General features: G+C 43.7%; 2 protein-coding genes across 2 annotated transcripts; one reads left to right on the top strand and one right to left on the bottom strand.

Annotated features, from left to right (window-relative positions):
- Positions 1-44: 44 nt before the first annotated feature.
- LOC111606997 lies at positions 45-2077 on the top strand. The gene is made up of 2 exons (XM_023328678.1): positions 45-342; positions 435-2077. Exons 1-2 carry the CDS (start codon positions 180-182, stop codon positions 1955-1957), a joined length of 1686 nt encoding a protein of 561 aa, XP_023184446.1. The 5' UTR covers positions 45-179; the 3' UTR covers positions 1958-2077.
- Positions 2078-5326: 3249 nt separating this feature from the next.
- Positions 5327-12954, bottom strand: ints5 (integrator complex subunit 5). Its single transcript, XM_005806542.2, has 4 exons — positions 12650-12954; positions 10661-10913; positions 7875-9845; positions 5327-6943 (listed from the first exon to the last, which is right to left on the bottom strand). The coding sequence occupies exons 1-4, from the start codon at positions 12724-12726 to the stop codon at positions 6236-6238; spliced, it is 3009 nt and encodes a 1002-aa protein (XP_005806599.2). The 5' UTR covers positions 12727-12954; the 3' UTR covers positions 5327-6235.
- Between the last annotated feature and the right edge of the window lie 2318 nt (positions 12955-15272).

Genomic DNA, 15272 nt, shown 5'->3' with positions numbered 1-15272 from the left:
CTTGGAACAGGATAGAAATTTTGAAAATAACTGCTTCTGGTGGTTCCTGAGTGTGGGGAGGGGTGAGAGGCGGGCCAGATCTGGGAGACTTTGCACATGCAAATTTGCAGGCTGCCTTTTGTGCTGTGGAGTATAAATATCTGGACATTCACTCAGCTTTTTAGTTTGCAAGAATCAAGATGGCGAAGAGGACACAGAAGCCGATGAATGCTGAAGAGGCTTTGGAATTACTTATGCAGAATTTCAAGCCTTGGGATTCAGAAGGAGAAGATATAGATGAAGAAGTCATAGACAAAGAAGACCTAGACGCTCAACCGGATTCGGACTCTGAGCTCTCTTCAGGTTAGTTTTCTCAACCTGCCTATTTTATTTTCCTGACTATTTTTTTATTTAGAAAGAAACAAAACGTTGATTTGAAATTGTTTTTCTTGCAGATGAGGAGACTCTCCCGCTACCAAAAAAGAGAGCTCGTTCGGGGAGTGAGCCGACAGAGACCACGAAGGATGGTACAGTGTGGCGGCAGGAACAAGTGGGGACACATCTCCATTTCACTCCAATAGAGCCGTACGCCAAAGATGGAGAGCCAAGCGCTGAGGCCAGTCGAAGCATCCGGAGTCGCCTTCAGAGCTTCCTCTGTTTTATTACTCTGGAGATGCTTCGTACCATTCAACAGTGGACCACCCAACATGCACGTCAGGAGCAGCAGGATTGGTTCATGGATCTCCCGGAACTAAAGGCATTTATTTCAGTCGTTATCTTGCGGGGGGTGACCAAGGTTCCATCACTATGTGACAGCTGGTCAGCAAACCTGGGAAACCCAACGATCATTGCAACTATGGCCCGAAACCGCTTCCAAAACATCATGCGACACCTACGCTTTGATGACATGTTTACACGCCGTGAGCGAGCGGAGACCGATAAGTTCGCTGCAATCTCCGATGTTTGGGGATCGTTTGTCACTAACTGCATCGCATCCTACAACCCTGGTCGACACATCACTATTGGTGAACAGCTTTTCCCCACAAAAACCCGCTGCTGTTTCCTTCAATACATAGCAACAAAACCGGACAGGTTTGGCATCAAGTTTTGGGTGGCTTGCGACTTGAAATCACAGTACATCTGCAATGTCTTCCCATATCTTGGCAAGGACCCCAGTCGTCCCAGCGGGGAGAGACTGTCCGAGACTGTAGTGATGAGGCTGATGGAACCGTTCATGGACCAGGGCAGAACTGTAACCACGGACAATTTCTTCACATCACTGTCACTTGCGCAACAACTGCGTAGCCGGAAAACCACCATCCTCGGCTCAGTCAACAAGAGAAGCCGGGAAATTCCTCAATCCGCTAGACAGATGGATCGCACTGAATTCACCACTCAGGTGTTTTCAACCTCTGATGCCACGCTGACAGTGTATGTGCCCAAAAGGAAGAAGGTCGTTTACATTCTCAGCAGCATGCACAGCGTGGTTGAGACTGAGGATACCACCAGAAGAAAGCCAAACACCATCAAACAATATAACAAAGCAAAGTGCGGTGTGGATGTGATGGACAAAATGGTGCGGGAGTACAGCGTGCGTGCAGGAACACGGAGGTGGCCAGTTGCCGTGTTCTACAACATGATTGACATGGCAGCACTGAATGCGCATGTGCTGTATCAGGCATGCACTGGGGTGCAGGAGAGACGGGTGGACTTCCTGGTGGAGCTCGCAAAAGAGTTGGCTAACTCTCATGTGAGTGAGAAGAATGCGTGCAAGGAGCAACTGCTTTGCCAACAACCTGCCACACCCAGCCCAGGCAAAAGGGCGAAGTGCCAAATCAACCGTCGATGCATTAAAAATAGTACAAATAGGAGATGCGTTGACTGCTTCAAATACGCATGTGGCAAATGCAGCAAGCCCATGAACTGGCAGTGCCAGATGTGTGCCGACAGTGCAGACAGTGCGCAGAATGAGGGCTGAAATGCCACTCACACACACACACACACAGCCCCCTGCTGTCCCACTGTGCCTATTGCAAATAATTGTGGAATTGTTTTATTTCTTGTATTTTTTTTAATTGTTTTTAATGACAAAAATAAAAAGCATTCAAACAAATAACAGTTGTTCTTTTGTATATTTCTTTTGTATATCTTCTGTATCCTCTTCTCCATCCTGCTTCTTGCAAACTAAAAAGCCTCTTGACCTCTTGACTTAGACACAAATACATCTGGTACCTGTCTGTAAAATTTCTAATTCTCCATTTAAAATATTAAAAATAATTCATTGTGCTTTTTTGCTAAAATAAAACTAAGCTAAATATAATATATATAATCTTTATATTATATAAGCAGGGAAATTACTTCGCTTTGCAGCATAGAGAATAGAGACAAGACACAGTAATAACCAACTTGAAGTTGTAGATAAAATAAAATAAAGAAATAACATGAAATTTAAATTGATTAACACTAGCATGCCAGAGAATTTCGACCTCCCCCTGTAGTCCTGAAAGAGAGACGAAATACACTGAGTCCAAAATGCAAAAAGCTGATGAATCCAATTAGCATCCTTTCAATTTTATATGTAGCCATTGTCTGAAGCATCAGCGAGGAGGGAGGAGAGCCAAACTCACAAAAGCATTTCAACTTTTGACCTTTTGTCCCCTCAGGTCAATCGACCCATCTCTGGGATACAAAGGTAGAAGTGTTCAATGACCCTTCTTTTGGAATGCAGAGTTCAGCTTTGCCCCCCTCTTGTGGTGCGTCAGTAATGGCCTTATTTACATAACAAAGGCGTCTCTTCACACCCTCTCTTGGAGGGCCAAACTGGCCCCTCTCTGGTAGCTCTAGGGACAGGGCCAAACTGGCCCCTCTCTGGTACCTAGAGGAAGATTCCCATTTTGGGAATCTTTGGTAGTTCTAGTGTTAATGGCCTCAACGCATCTCACAGTTGCACAATTGTTCCTTAGACTTCGACTTCGACTTAGACTGACTTTGTTGTCATTTTCAATGCACAGGGTGTATACAGAACGAAATTTCGTTGCATACGGCTCAGGACAATGTTTGAGGCTCCAATGTTGTGAGTAAAATAAAATACAGTATAAAATATGAATATAAATCTAAATATAAAATATAAAGTGCAGGCCTGACAGTAAAATAGAAGTTATTTAGTTCTGTACATGTGCAAGGTATAAAGTGGAGACCAGTTTTTGAGTGCAGTCCAGGTAAGAGTTCAGCAGTCTGGTAGCAAGTGGGAAAAAGCTGTTTCGGAACCTGGTGGACCTGCACCGGATGCTGCGGAACCTCTTTCCAGAGGGCAGCAGGGAGAACAGTCCATGGTGGGGATGTGAGGGGTCACTGATGATGTTTCGGCCTCAGGACACGCATCCTGCATCGATGGTTGACCTGACACTTCGCCCTTTTGCCTGAGCTGGGTGTGGAAGGTTGTTGCCGAAGCAGTTTCTCCTTGTGTGCCTTCATCTCACTCACATGAGAGTTACCCAACTCTTTTGCAAGCTCAACCAGGAAGTCCACCCGTCTCTCCTGCACCCCAATGCATGCCTGATAAAGCACATGTGCATTCAGTGCTGCCATGTCAATCATGTTTGCCAGGTTTGCTGACCAGCTGTCACATAGTGATGGAACCTTGGTCACCCCCCGCAAGATAATGACTGAAATAAATGCCATTAGTTCTTGTGAACTAAATAGGTGAAGCAGTCACCTATTTATCCTCCACAGCACAAAAGGCTGCATGCAAATTTGCATGTGCAAAGTCTCCCAGATTTCTTTTGCTTACACTTTTTGCATGATTTTTTTGAGGTGGATCAACACAATTAATTTGGTTAGTTTATTTCTAAACTGTCATGTTATACCCTCTTAGCTTTATTTCAAAGAGAAACATTACTAATTTCTTTTAGAAAAACCTTTGCATATTTTTTGAAACAGATTGTATGTTTTGCAAACTCTATGTACATTTGGCAAAATGACCTGGATAATGCAGCACAACATCATGGATCAGCTGCAAAAGGTCACATCTCTCCAAAAACACTTCATGTATGCTTCAAAACTAAACTGACTAGTTGTAGGTATCATAGATACCCACCCCCAACATGGACTATTCACATTCCTACCTTCTGGCCTGACGGTCAACGGCCACATTTACAATTGAAGAAGGGATGCTAATTTGAGCCATCAGAGTCGTCAGTTTGGACTCAGGGCCATTTTGGCCCTGTATCGGTAAGTCTAGGGAGAAATCAAAAACCTAGTACTCCTAGTGTTAAATCAAGCTGAACTTTTTTTATATACTTTATTCTGTTTATATTTTTCCCAAAATTCATTCAAAAATGCTTTATCAACCCCAAAGGGAAATTAAATGTTGTAGGTCATTATCCAAGGTTCTTCAGCAGCGTTGTAGATGGCTGTGGCCAAGAAGGATCTCCAGAATTAGTCTGTATTACAGCTAATCTGAAGAAGATTCTGACTGAAAACACTCTGTTGTTGGAAAGTAGTCTCATGAAGAAGATGAGCAGGGTTGTCTATTTTATTTATTTTATGAATAATCCTTTGCACAATTATTTCCACAGTAGTCCCAAGGACAGAACCAGCCTTCTTCGGCAGCTTGATTACAGACAGTATGCAACATGCAACAGAATCTTATTAAAGTTGTATTACTACATGTCCTTTGACATTAAAATGGATGTATGTAGCCTTATCTTGAAAACCTTAAGGCAATTTGAAAAATTCAAAATCAGTTTGAAAGCTAAATAAAGGTGAACCCCAAGGTTCAGTTCTTAGCACAGATCTTTGTAATGTAATTGATTGTAATGTTTTATATTTGTGTACTGGTTTTCTGATGACAATTGGTTTTATGTTGTTGGTAAAGACATTGCTTCTGCTATCTCGTATTTAGAGTCCACTGAATTGAATTTAATAGAAATAAAATATTTTTTTCTGCCCAGCAGAGTCTACAATGCTTAATAGAACCCCCTCAAAAACAAACAAAACTTTTATAAAATTGTATCAGGACTCCAGGCAGCGCAACTCATCTGAAATAATTTAAAACCCAACAGCTAAATGCATAAAATGTCTCAAAGTACTGGTGTAATCGTCCACTTTGGGGATAAGTAAACATCACTCCTAATGGTAGAAGGATGCACAAGATCTTTAAAGACAGATGTTGCTCTTTAAGTGACTCTTTAAGACTTGGTTGAGTTCTCCTAAGGCACCACAAGCAATGTTTGTATAGATTGTTAGAATAATTATGTTTTGTTATCATTCTCACATAAGTAGTTACCAGTTTGTTTTTCATTTAAAGGTTTAGTATTCACACCCCAGAGAGGAGGAATTTGTTAAACCGTGTGAAAGACAAAACTTTGCTTTTCCCTAAACCTTGAAGCTGCAGCTGCTTCTTCTTATCTTGGGATACTCCTTGAACTGCTTGTGTGTAGAATGTAGTTCTTCCTTGTTTCAGAATAGCCACCCCTTGATTTATCACTCTCCCACACTCCATTCTGACTCCCCTTCTTTCTCCTTTCTTAATAAAAAGACGGGCTCTGCTACAGGGAGTCAGAACGCATGGTAAACACCTTGGAGAAGTGGTTTGCTATGCTTCCTCCTTCTGCAGAAGCTTGGTTGAAAACTCATAAACGTTGTCTGTGGTCCTTTCTTGGTATTTAGGTAAACAAAACTACCTATCATAGATCATGAAGTTTTATATGTAGCTGGTGCAGACATTGTACATGTTTCAGTCCTCCATTAGCCACTGTAACGTGGCTTTACGTAAGACAGCAGAGAGATCACAATGTTGAATTACCTGGAGAAATAGAAATGAAATATGACTGATTTTAATTTAGAAGCCAAACTTATTACCTGTAATGATCTCCAGATCGACCTGATGATGCAGCAAAAAAGTACAAATTCAGCAGCTGTTTACAGCTAAATGGGGATTTATTTTGCAATGTGGTGTAAACAAGTTTCTTTCTATAACAAAAGATGGAAAGTATGTTTACAGAACAACTAGAATTAGTGGTTTTTCTGAACCAAAATTACAAATTAAGTTTGAAAACTATTTCTCTTTACCGTTAAACAGTTCCCAGGGCTTTCTAATAGAAGTTGAATGGAAAAGTACAGAAAATATAATCTAAAACACAAACTTACACACAAAGTTTTACATTTATGAATTTTAAGTCCACTCTTTAAGTAACAACAGTGATCTCCCCGTGTGACAGTAACTGCTGACTTGCATCACCAGTTTGTTTCCCTCTCAGAGCTGAAACCGCCAGCACAAGTGTCCCAGTCTGTCGATGTTTTTATGCAGGACGCTGTGGATCGGTGCCACATACCTGGACACGTCCCCGTCCCGTGAGAAATCCCTGCAGAACATGCCTTTGTCTGAGCTGAAAACAAACTTCTGGGGCAGCGGCCCGTTGCCCCTGACGTATTCCCAGACGGCCAAGAGCAGCAGCCTCACCTCAAATGGGGTCAGGTGAGCAAAAGCCTCGTGAACGTTGGCCAGCACAGGTGGCAGGAGCTGGCCTTCGCCCATGCAGGACACCAGAAGGCAAGAGGCCTGCAGGTGCCAAGGAGAGTCTGTTGATGAAGCCTCGCGGGAACCCTCCCAGTGGGACAGCAGCGTAGCCAGAAGGCCTCTGAGCACGGCGGAGCAGTAGCAGAGCGCCGGCCGTCCGGCCGCCACAACCTGAAGCAGGTGGAAGAGGACCGGGTGGGCCTCGAAGCACCGCCGGATGTGGATGTCTCGCTCCACGGTGGTGCGGGCGTGCTCCTCGGGGGGCCAGGGCAGCTCCCCGTTGGCCACGTCTGGACAGACGTTTTCCACCAGCGTGACGGCAACGATCTTGGCTGCCTCAGCGTTGATGGGTGGCGGCTCTTCGGGATCGGACGGCGACTGTGACCCGTTGAGGCTGGACGAACTGCAGCACTGGACGATGACGGCCAGGAGAGTCTGGATGTTCTGCAGAGAAAATATAGAAACGCAGCTTACATAACTGGCTTCGGTCTTATTGATTTAGATCCTATGGATGTGAAGGAATCAACGACTATATTGACAAAGTGATGGTCAGCAATTTGCATACAGTTAGTATTTAAATTACTTTTGAACTTTTATTTATTATCAATTATATAACGGGGCAGTATTGTGTGTTTTCTAGGGACATTGTGCCATTTTATAGCACAGTTAGCTATAAGACTGAACCAACAGTTATAAAAATGTTACATATATATGACTTAAAAGGAATTAGACTTTGAAATTTAATGCCTTGAAATCAGGCCTCTGTCTCTTTAAAAACTCCTGCTCTTTCTGAAATTTCACCTTCAGGAAGTTATCAAACCATGGTTCCTCTTTTAACTCTTTAACAACATTTCTACAATTAAACTAGAGCTCAGCAGATGTGCAGTTCCACCAAGTGTTTGCTAATTGCTGCTGGCTAGTCTGAAGGAGCTGAGTCAGGGAGTTGCAGGGAGGACTGCTCTGTGAGTCGGAAGCTTGGAAATTGCAGCTCTGAGTAGGAGCTGCGCCTTGAAGGCGGTGCCAGGCCCACCCAAGTGTTTTGCACAGTTGACTGGTTGCCATGAAAATTGGAGGATTTCTCAAACATGCGTGAAAGAGTCAAGGCAACAATCCTGGTATGTTTTTGATGATTGAACATTATAACATGATATAAAGATAAAATAGTTACATTACATAATAACGCCCCATTAAATTGTTTCAAGGGGAAATGACAACAAAATCACAAATAAAAATGAATGAACTAATGCCCAGGTCTCAATTTGTTGTGTATTTTTGCTGATTTAACCACTAAAATTAATCGTTGAAGGATCATCATTAATATGTATTGGTGTCCATAATGAGCAAACCTCTGATCACAACTCCGTCAGTAACCCACCTGGATGACTTCTGATGGATCAAGCAGATTTGCAGCAGTGCGAGCCTTCAGTCCTTTCCCGATCACTCCTGCGTGGAACACCGACCACACGCTGCCGGAAAAGTTCACCGTGGTGCCGAACCGACAGTTAATGTCCAGCAGAGACGCGCCCAGGTCAGGGGACACGGACGGAGAGGCCACAGGAGCTCCAGACATGTCGGCGATTTGGCCGCCGAACAGCTCAGCGTTGCCCTTGTGCAGCGCCCCCTCCACAAGCTGCTGAAGGATGGCCTTCAGGGTGAGGGCAGAGTATGCTGCGAACCGGGTCAGGAGCAGAACCGAGCAGCTCACAGCCTCGCCCGACTGCCCCGCGTCTTGGCCAGCCTTCCCTGCTTCCCCACGTCTCCGCAGTGCCAGGAAGAAATGCGTGACAGCAGCTCTGGAGAGCAGCAGCAGGTGCGCGGGGGAGGCTGTGCGGGGCAGTGGGCTGCAGGACAGCAGGCGCACGGCGGCGTGAGACACAGCCGGGTCTCCGTGGAGCAAGAGAGGCCCGAAATCATGGAGGTGCACGGAGACTGCGGAGCCGATCTGGGCGGCCATGGAGGACTGAGCTCCTGCTGCTGCTGCCTTCTTCTCCTCGTCCTGGCTCTGCAGCACCGCAGCCAGGTTGAGCAGCAGCTGGCGCAGCTGCCGCCGGCCCAGAGTGTGAGTGTGAATCTGAGCCACGCAGTGAGTCACGGCGGCCGGAACGAGCCCGGCCATGCAGGACGACAGCGTGGCATGGAGCTGCCAGGCCAGAGCCAGCTCCTCTGGGTTGCGGGCCTGGGTGAGGAGCTGGCAGAGCGTCTCCGTGGCGACGCTGGGACCGCCGTAAACTGACAGAAGACACAGCAGCTGATGCAGCCAGAGGTGGCGCTTCCTCTCCAGGCGCAGAGTCTCCGCACAGAGCGGAGCGACATGCGAGCGCAGCTCCTCCAGAAACGGGATGACCCTCTGTGGCTGAGAGGAGGTCGAACAGAAAGGGCTGACCTCTGACCCCTCGGAGCGGTTGAAGACCAGTTTGTGGAGATGCAGCAGCAGCATCTGCAGTAGGCGGTCGCAGCCTTCTCGGACTCCTTCATGAGGCGACGGCGTCGGACCGGAGATGATGACGGATGCTGGCGTCGCCGTGTCCGCCAGGAAGCGGAGGACTCGGGCGCCCCCCGTGGGACTCTGGCTGATAAGGTGGACGGCCAGCCCCAGCATGTTGTCCAGCTCCTCCCTGGGGAGGCCCTGCAGCAGAGCCTGCAGCTGCAGCAGCACCGCAGGCCGCAGCAGCTCCACCAGCTCCGAAGACACGGCTCCGAACAGGTTGGGAGACATGGCGGCGAGCTGCAGCAGGAACGGCACAGCGGCGCGCCGCAGCTGGGGGGACGCCTCCCAGGAAGTGGAGGAGGACGAGGGAGAGAGGGGAGTAGAGGGGGCCAAGCTCTCCTGAAACATCCTGAGAAGCTCCTTCCTGATGCTGTCAGAATGATGCGCGGCGAGATGGCCCAGGATCCCCACCACAGAGCCGATCTTCGGCACTCTGTTGCCTTTCTCCACCAGGGGCCCCTGATCTTTGGCCCCGTGGGAGCAGAAGTCCTTCAGCCCGCAGGCCAGCACTCTGCTGATGATGGTTCCCGGGAAGGCGGAGCCGATGTGAGCCACGACCCAGTCGAAATGTGGCGAGTGTTTGACCGACGTGTCCAGCAGCGCGTCCACACAGGCGTCTGGGCACCAGGCCAACATGGCCGCCAGGCACTGGGAGTAGGCCTCCATGAGGGAGCGCGTGGCGGCGCAGGACATCCACAGCTGCAGCAGCTCGTTGAGGCTGGAGGAGTGGGGGGCCACCCTGCGGCCGGCGTGCTTGCTGCTCAGCTGGCCCAGAAGGTCCACGGCCCAGGTGGAGACCAGTGGGGCCCAGGCCCGCGGGTTCAGACGGATGAACTCCGACAGGACGCCATGAACCTCCTACAGCAGACAGGAAGGGATAAAGGAATAATCCACACAAATATTTGATACATGGAACATAATCCCTTATATTCCAAGATTTCAGAATATTCTAAACATTTGAGAAACATTCACCAAGTTGCCAAGTTTGCCTTCTTTTCAGGATCATGTCACTGTTTCTTTTAATATCTGGAGCAACTGGGATGTGCTTCATTCTAGGGCTGCAACTAATGATTATTTTAGTTATTAATTAGTTTACTGATTAGTCCTAACGATTAATCGGACACAACAATTGGCGTATCTCGCAATTCTTTTATGTCACCACAGAAGGTTTTTTCAAATTTCTATTTTTAATATGAATTTAAATGGCAAATGCCGTTTTTTTGAGTCTTAATACTCCAGTAAATGATTAATCGATTACTAAAATAGTTGACAATTGTTTCAGTAAATCAATTCATCATGATTAATTCAATTGTTCAGCCCTATCAAAATCTATGACACTAAAACTGTAAAAACACAAATTTTAGCAAATATTGTTATTCCAGTATTTCGTGTAAATACTTTAGTACCCTGGAAATAAGAACGAACTAACTCACAAGTAACTTTTCAGCAGAAAATAGCAGCATGTTTTAAGTCAATAATTCCTTAATATTGATGAAAAAGTACGAGTTCCACTTCTAACAAGACATTTTCCCATGTTATAAGTGTTATCCAACTAATCATCAGAACAATCGATTACTAAAATAATTGTTAGTTGCAGCTCGCTAAACAATTATGGAAATAACCACTTTTCTAAATATTTTAAGGCTGCGTAGGAAACCTGGATGAAGTCTCACCTGTATGATGTCCTCCAGGTTGGAGGTTGACCCAGAGCTGGCGTTTCCCTCCGTCTCCAGGTTATGAAGAAACGTCGACACATGCTCGTCATACACTCCCCTCAGATGCTCCAGCACAGCGCCCCTGCAGGCCGGGACCGAGCGCAGCAACCGCACAGCGCAGCGGGCGTGCTCCCTGACGCCGAGCTTCCGGCCCTGAACCGCGTCGACGCCGCTGATGAAGGACTTGATCTCCTGGGAGAGTTCCTGGGCACTGCGAGGGAAAGGACGGGATTAAAGTATGACAACAAATGATAAGTTGTTGCTAAAGAAAAAAAATCTGTAAAAGTTACTTATACAAGTTATAACTTGTACTACAAGTTTGTACTACATACAATATTTCATTGGTACTTGATTTGACCTGGAAAAGCCCCATCCACATGCCAAAAATGTACCTTTATGGTATGCAAAACGCCAAAAACATAAACCTAAAACTGCACAACAATATGAAAACACAGTTAATACAGTGATACATATTAGTGGGATGTTTTGCTTAAGCCCAACAGGGAAATCAGTCAGAGTTGATGTGAAGATGGATGGAGCTAAATACCAGACAATCCTGAAAGAAAACCTTTTAGACACTGCAAAACACCCAAGACTGGGGTGTAGGTTGACCTTCCAGCTGAACTAAGACCTTAAACATACAACCAGAGCTGCCAGGGGATTAGATCATGTGTTAGAACGAAAGTCCAGACCTACATGTAAATAGGAAACTCTGACAAATTAGAAAATTGGTGCCGCCCTTTCCATTTGACTGAACTTTAGATGCTTTTCATAGAAGTTTCTGTCAAAAATCTTCGGTGTCTAGATGTGTAAAGCAGGTAGAGACGTTCACTGAAAAGACTCGCAGCTGTAAATGCAGCAGAAAGTGGATGTACAAAGGACTGAGGTGGAAATTTTTACTTTTAACACAGAAAGTACTCCTAGACTAGTGCTTCTGTGTTTTTTGTGTGTCTGCTCTGCTTCTCAAACCCACAGTCAGTCGAGGCAGATGGCTGTTTACACTGAACCTGGTTCTGCTGGAGGTTTCTTCCTGATAGAGAAGAGTTTTCCTCTCCGCTGTCGCTACATGCCTGCTCGTATGAGGGATTGCTGTAAAGTCAACAACACAATGCAAGCAATTCTCTACTGTAGCTAGATGCTCATTCAGGAGGAACTGTAAGTCAGTGCTGCTGGGTTTCCATAAACAGTCAGTTGGATTCAATTAACTTTTTTGTAAGTTGCCTTGAGACAAGTGTGTTGTGAATTGGTGCTGCATAAATAAACTAAGTCGAATTAAGAGTAAATGTAAGCCAAATTTCTTTCCTACTTCACAATTAAGTAGTACATTTAATGAAGGCTGAAGCGATTAATTGGACTCGTCGTGACTGTCCAAATTATCAACTAATATAGTAATCTATTCATTTTTAACAGGAGTATAGAGACTCAAAAAGGCCAACTGCTGAAAAAACAACAGACTCAAATCAATAATTAATCCAAAACTATACCAAAAATACAAACATTGTGCATTTATGATAAAAGAAACCTTTGTAAATATGTTCTATATAAAACTCAAGTGGAATGATTTTAGCTTCAAATTCTACAAAAAAAGTTCTTATTAGGCACCTTTTGCTATTCATTTATTAATCAATTAATTCAAAAAATGTCAACAGGCTACTTGTTTATTTGTATCTTTTGCTGTATTTCTTTTATTGTACAAAAAAGTTTTAAATAAAAATCTGTATATAGTGTCAATGTTTTTAACCAACTGTCTGAGAAATCGATAGATTAATCAATGACTAAAATAATTGTTAGTTGCAGCCCTACTTTATATTTGACAAAAATCTTAATAAAACGCACGTAAGCTTAAGGTTATGTAAAAAATTATGTTACAAAACCTCCAGAGTTGTTAATACTTTAATAAGGTTCCGATGTGACAGAGAACATGTCTCAGCGCAGGGCTCCTCCTACCTCAGAGCGGCCGGAGCTGTGTGGCTGTGGGAGCTCTGCATCGCTTTCAGCGGACTCCCGTCAAAAACCACAGACATGGCGGACCCCTTCAGAATCAAGCCGGAACATCCAACCCGTCCCTCGGTCTCAGGGCCTCGAGCCGGGGGGTTTATCGGGAGCCTTCTGGGCGTCTGTTTGATGAAATTCAGGACAAATACAACCACAGGGCGGTCCACAGCCGGAAGTTGGAACTTCTTTTGCCGTTAAAAACCGGAAGCAGGATATCCACTAAGTGTTCTCACTGGCGACACCTAGCGGCGACTGTGGGTTTAACTTTCGTTTCTTTTCCTTTTCGACTTTTTAAAAAATCTTTTGTTACAGACATATTTTTAAAATTATGCCATAACTTATCACTCAGGGTCGATCAAATATAAACTTTGAACATGCGGCAATGTGACTTTCTTATTTGTAGTTTACTTTAAAGTATTTACATATGAATGGAAGTCTATTGAGAAACCGTAGAAGTTTGGGATAAATATAGAGGATTTTACCTCATATTGAAGTTCCCTTACAGGAGCATTAGATTAATTATAAAGAACAAAATTTATCAGTACATCAGTACAAACTTGACTATAACATTTATCGATACGGTTTTGATAGTGTTTAATTTTACCATTGACAGTTTTCTTCATGCCTGCCCAAAACCCAGAACAAATGACAGTTTAATAAATGTGTTACATCTCTGACTAAATTAGTAAAATGTACAATTTTCATCCAAATCCTTAAACCAAGTTAATCCAAGTTTATTGTTATGAGGTACGATGGTAATTTTGCGCAACATTGTGAAATTATGTAACCTTTTAAATCATCTATGCCTTCCTCCAATTTATATTAATATGTTTATTCCAAAGAAACTTTCCTCTGGGTGATATGTGAGCTGTTAATGTCTTTGCTTATGTGTTGGTTCGAGCATTTATTGTCCATGATTATTTTAACTTTCTTTTCTTATTTCTTTCCCTTTTAACCAGTGATGTTACAAAGCATTTTAATTTCAGATAAGATCAGTAACCTCTGCAGAAGTGATGCCCTGCAGGGGGAAATGGAGGGTGGGGTAGAAATAATGTGACAAACTGATAAAGATGCTTTCTGAATGCATCCGTCTGGGAGGAAGAGGGCCCAGAACAGACCAGTTACTCTGTGGAGGAACTACGACTATTTCTTATGCTGGGAAAACTTTAAAATTACTCACAAGGAGCCATATAGTGTTGCTGAAAAGAGAGATGTCTGGATTTCCCTCCTGTGGCCAAATCTTTGATAGGTGGAAGAAAATGAATGGATGGATGAAGATAGGTGGGTAGAGTAACCAAAAGTTTTACTCAAGTATAGTAGCAATACCTCAATATAGTACTACTCAGGTAAATTTAAAAGCAAATCTCCAAGACATCACTCAAGTAAGAGTGAAAAAAAAATTCGGTAAAAAGCTATGAACTGATCATAATGTCTGACTCAATATTTTACAATTATGTCATAAAACAATAAAGTTATGTCCAAAGTCTGGTATTTTAAAGACTAAAATGAATAAAAGGATACAAATAAATAACAAACAAATTAAATCAGAAGAAACACACACACACACACACATCTAAAAATGTCACAACAGGCTCCAGAGTTGGAAAATAAAATAAAAACAGGAAAGCTTGTGTGCGAACAAGAGGTCTCACTTTAACATAAACTGCAGGTTTGTCTCTGTGTCTCGTGTTTTTGGTTGAAACATGTTTGTTCTTTATTCAGTGAAGTTACTCACAGTGAATAGAGTACTAATACATTTTTCCCAACTAAAAGTAGTGATAACTCATAATAATATTACTCAGATTAAAGTATAAAGTATGATATAGGAAGACTACTCCTAAAAGTACATGTTTTCCAAAAGGTTGCTCAAGTAAATGTAATTAGTTACAACCCATCTCCTTAGATGAATATGCTGGGATTACATTTGACCACAGAGCTAACTTTTCCTACAGCAATATGTGGTAAAAAGTAGAAATATCACTTCAGTTTGTCATTCACTTTAAAATCCAGACAATTGTTTAAAAAATGTGAATAGGTGCATCAAGTAGAATGATTTTAAATTGTGACAGTCACGACTCTCAGCAGGTGTGAGTTTTGTGGCTGTCTGACTGAGCGTGCAGTGTTACGGTTCTCACCCACAAAACCAAGGTTTCTTCATGGTTCCTCATGAGTTTGACGGCACATGATTGTGTCCGTCAGACATGTGGTGCTCTGGTGACCGGTCATCTTTCTATGTATGACAACTTAATAAATCTAGATACTTAAAGAAACTAAAATAAATCTAACCAGCACAGTCCAAAACCAATATTTTCTTTCTTAGAATCCCAGCATTTCATCACATGTAAGATGTGTGATGAAATGTCATGAGTGAGGACAGAGGGCAGAGTCCTCTCACCAAGTTGGACATTTACCCAGGCGAGACATCAGTACCTACAGTAATGTCTAAAGAAAGACAATACTTCATTTGAATGTATTGATCAGAGTGAAAGGAGAAAGTTTTAACTTGAGTCTGTTAATTTAAAATGAATATTTCTTTGTGTAAAACCCAGATCACCATCTTCCCCATCTGTGAAAC

This window comes from Xiphophorus maculatus, chromosome 23 (assembly GCF_002775205.1).
Source record: "Xiphophorus maculatus strain JP 163 A chromosome 23, X_maculatus-5.0-male, whole genome shotgun sequence".
Lineage (NCBI taxonomy): Eukaryota > Metazoa > Chordata > Actinopteri > Cyprinodontiformes > Poeciliidae > Xiphophorus > Xiphophorus maculatus.
Note: the sequence above shows the minus strand (reverse complement) of the source record. Positions and strands in the feature narration are given on the sequence as shown.

Bases quoted from the DNA above. Each gene is read 5' to 3' on its own strand.
- LOC111606997 (XM_023328678.1), top strand. From the start codon at position 180: ATGGCGAAGAGGACACAGAAGCCGATGAATGCTGAAGAGGCTTTGGAA. The intron at 343-434 runs GTTAGTTTTCTC...TTTTTCTTGCAG, and splicing joins GGACTCTGAGCTCTCTTCAG to ATGAGGAGACTCTCCCGCTA.
- ints5 (XM_005806542.2), bottom strand. From the start codon at position 12,726: ATGTCTGTGGTTTTTGACGGGAGTCCGCTGAAAGCGATGCAGAGCTCC. The intron at 10,914-12,649 runs GTAGGAGGAGCC...TTTCCCTCGCAG, and splicing joins ACAGCTCCGGCCGCTCTGAG to TGCCCAGGAACTCTCCCAGG. The intron at 6,944-7,874 runs GTGGGTTACTGA...TTTTCTCTGCAG, and splicing joins ATCCATCAGAAGTCATCCAG to AACATCCAGACTCTCCTGGC.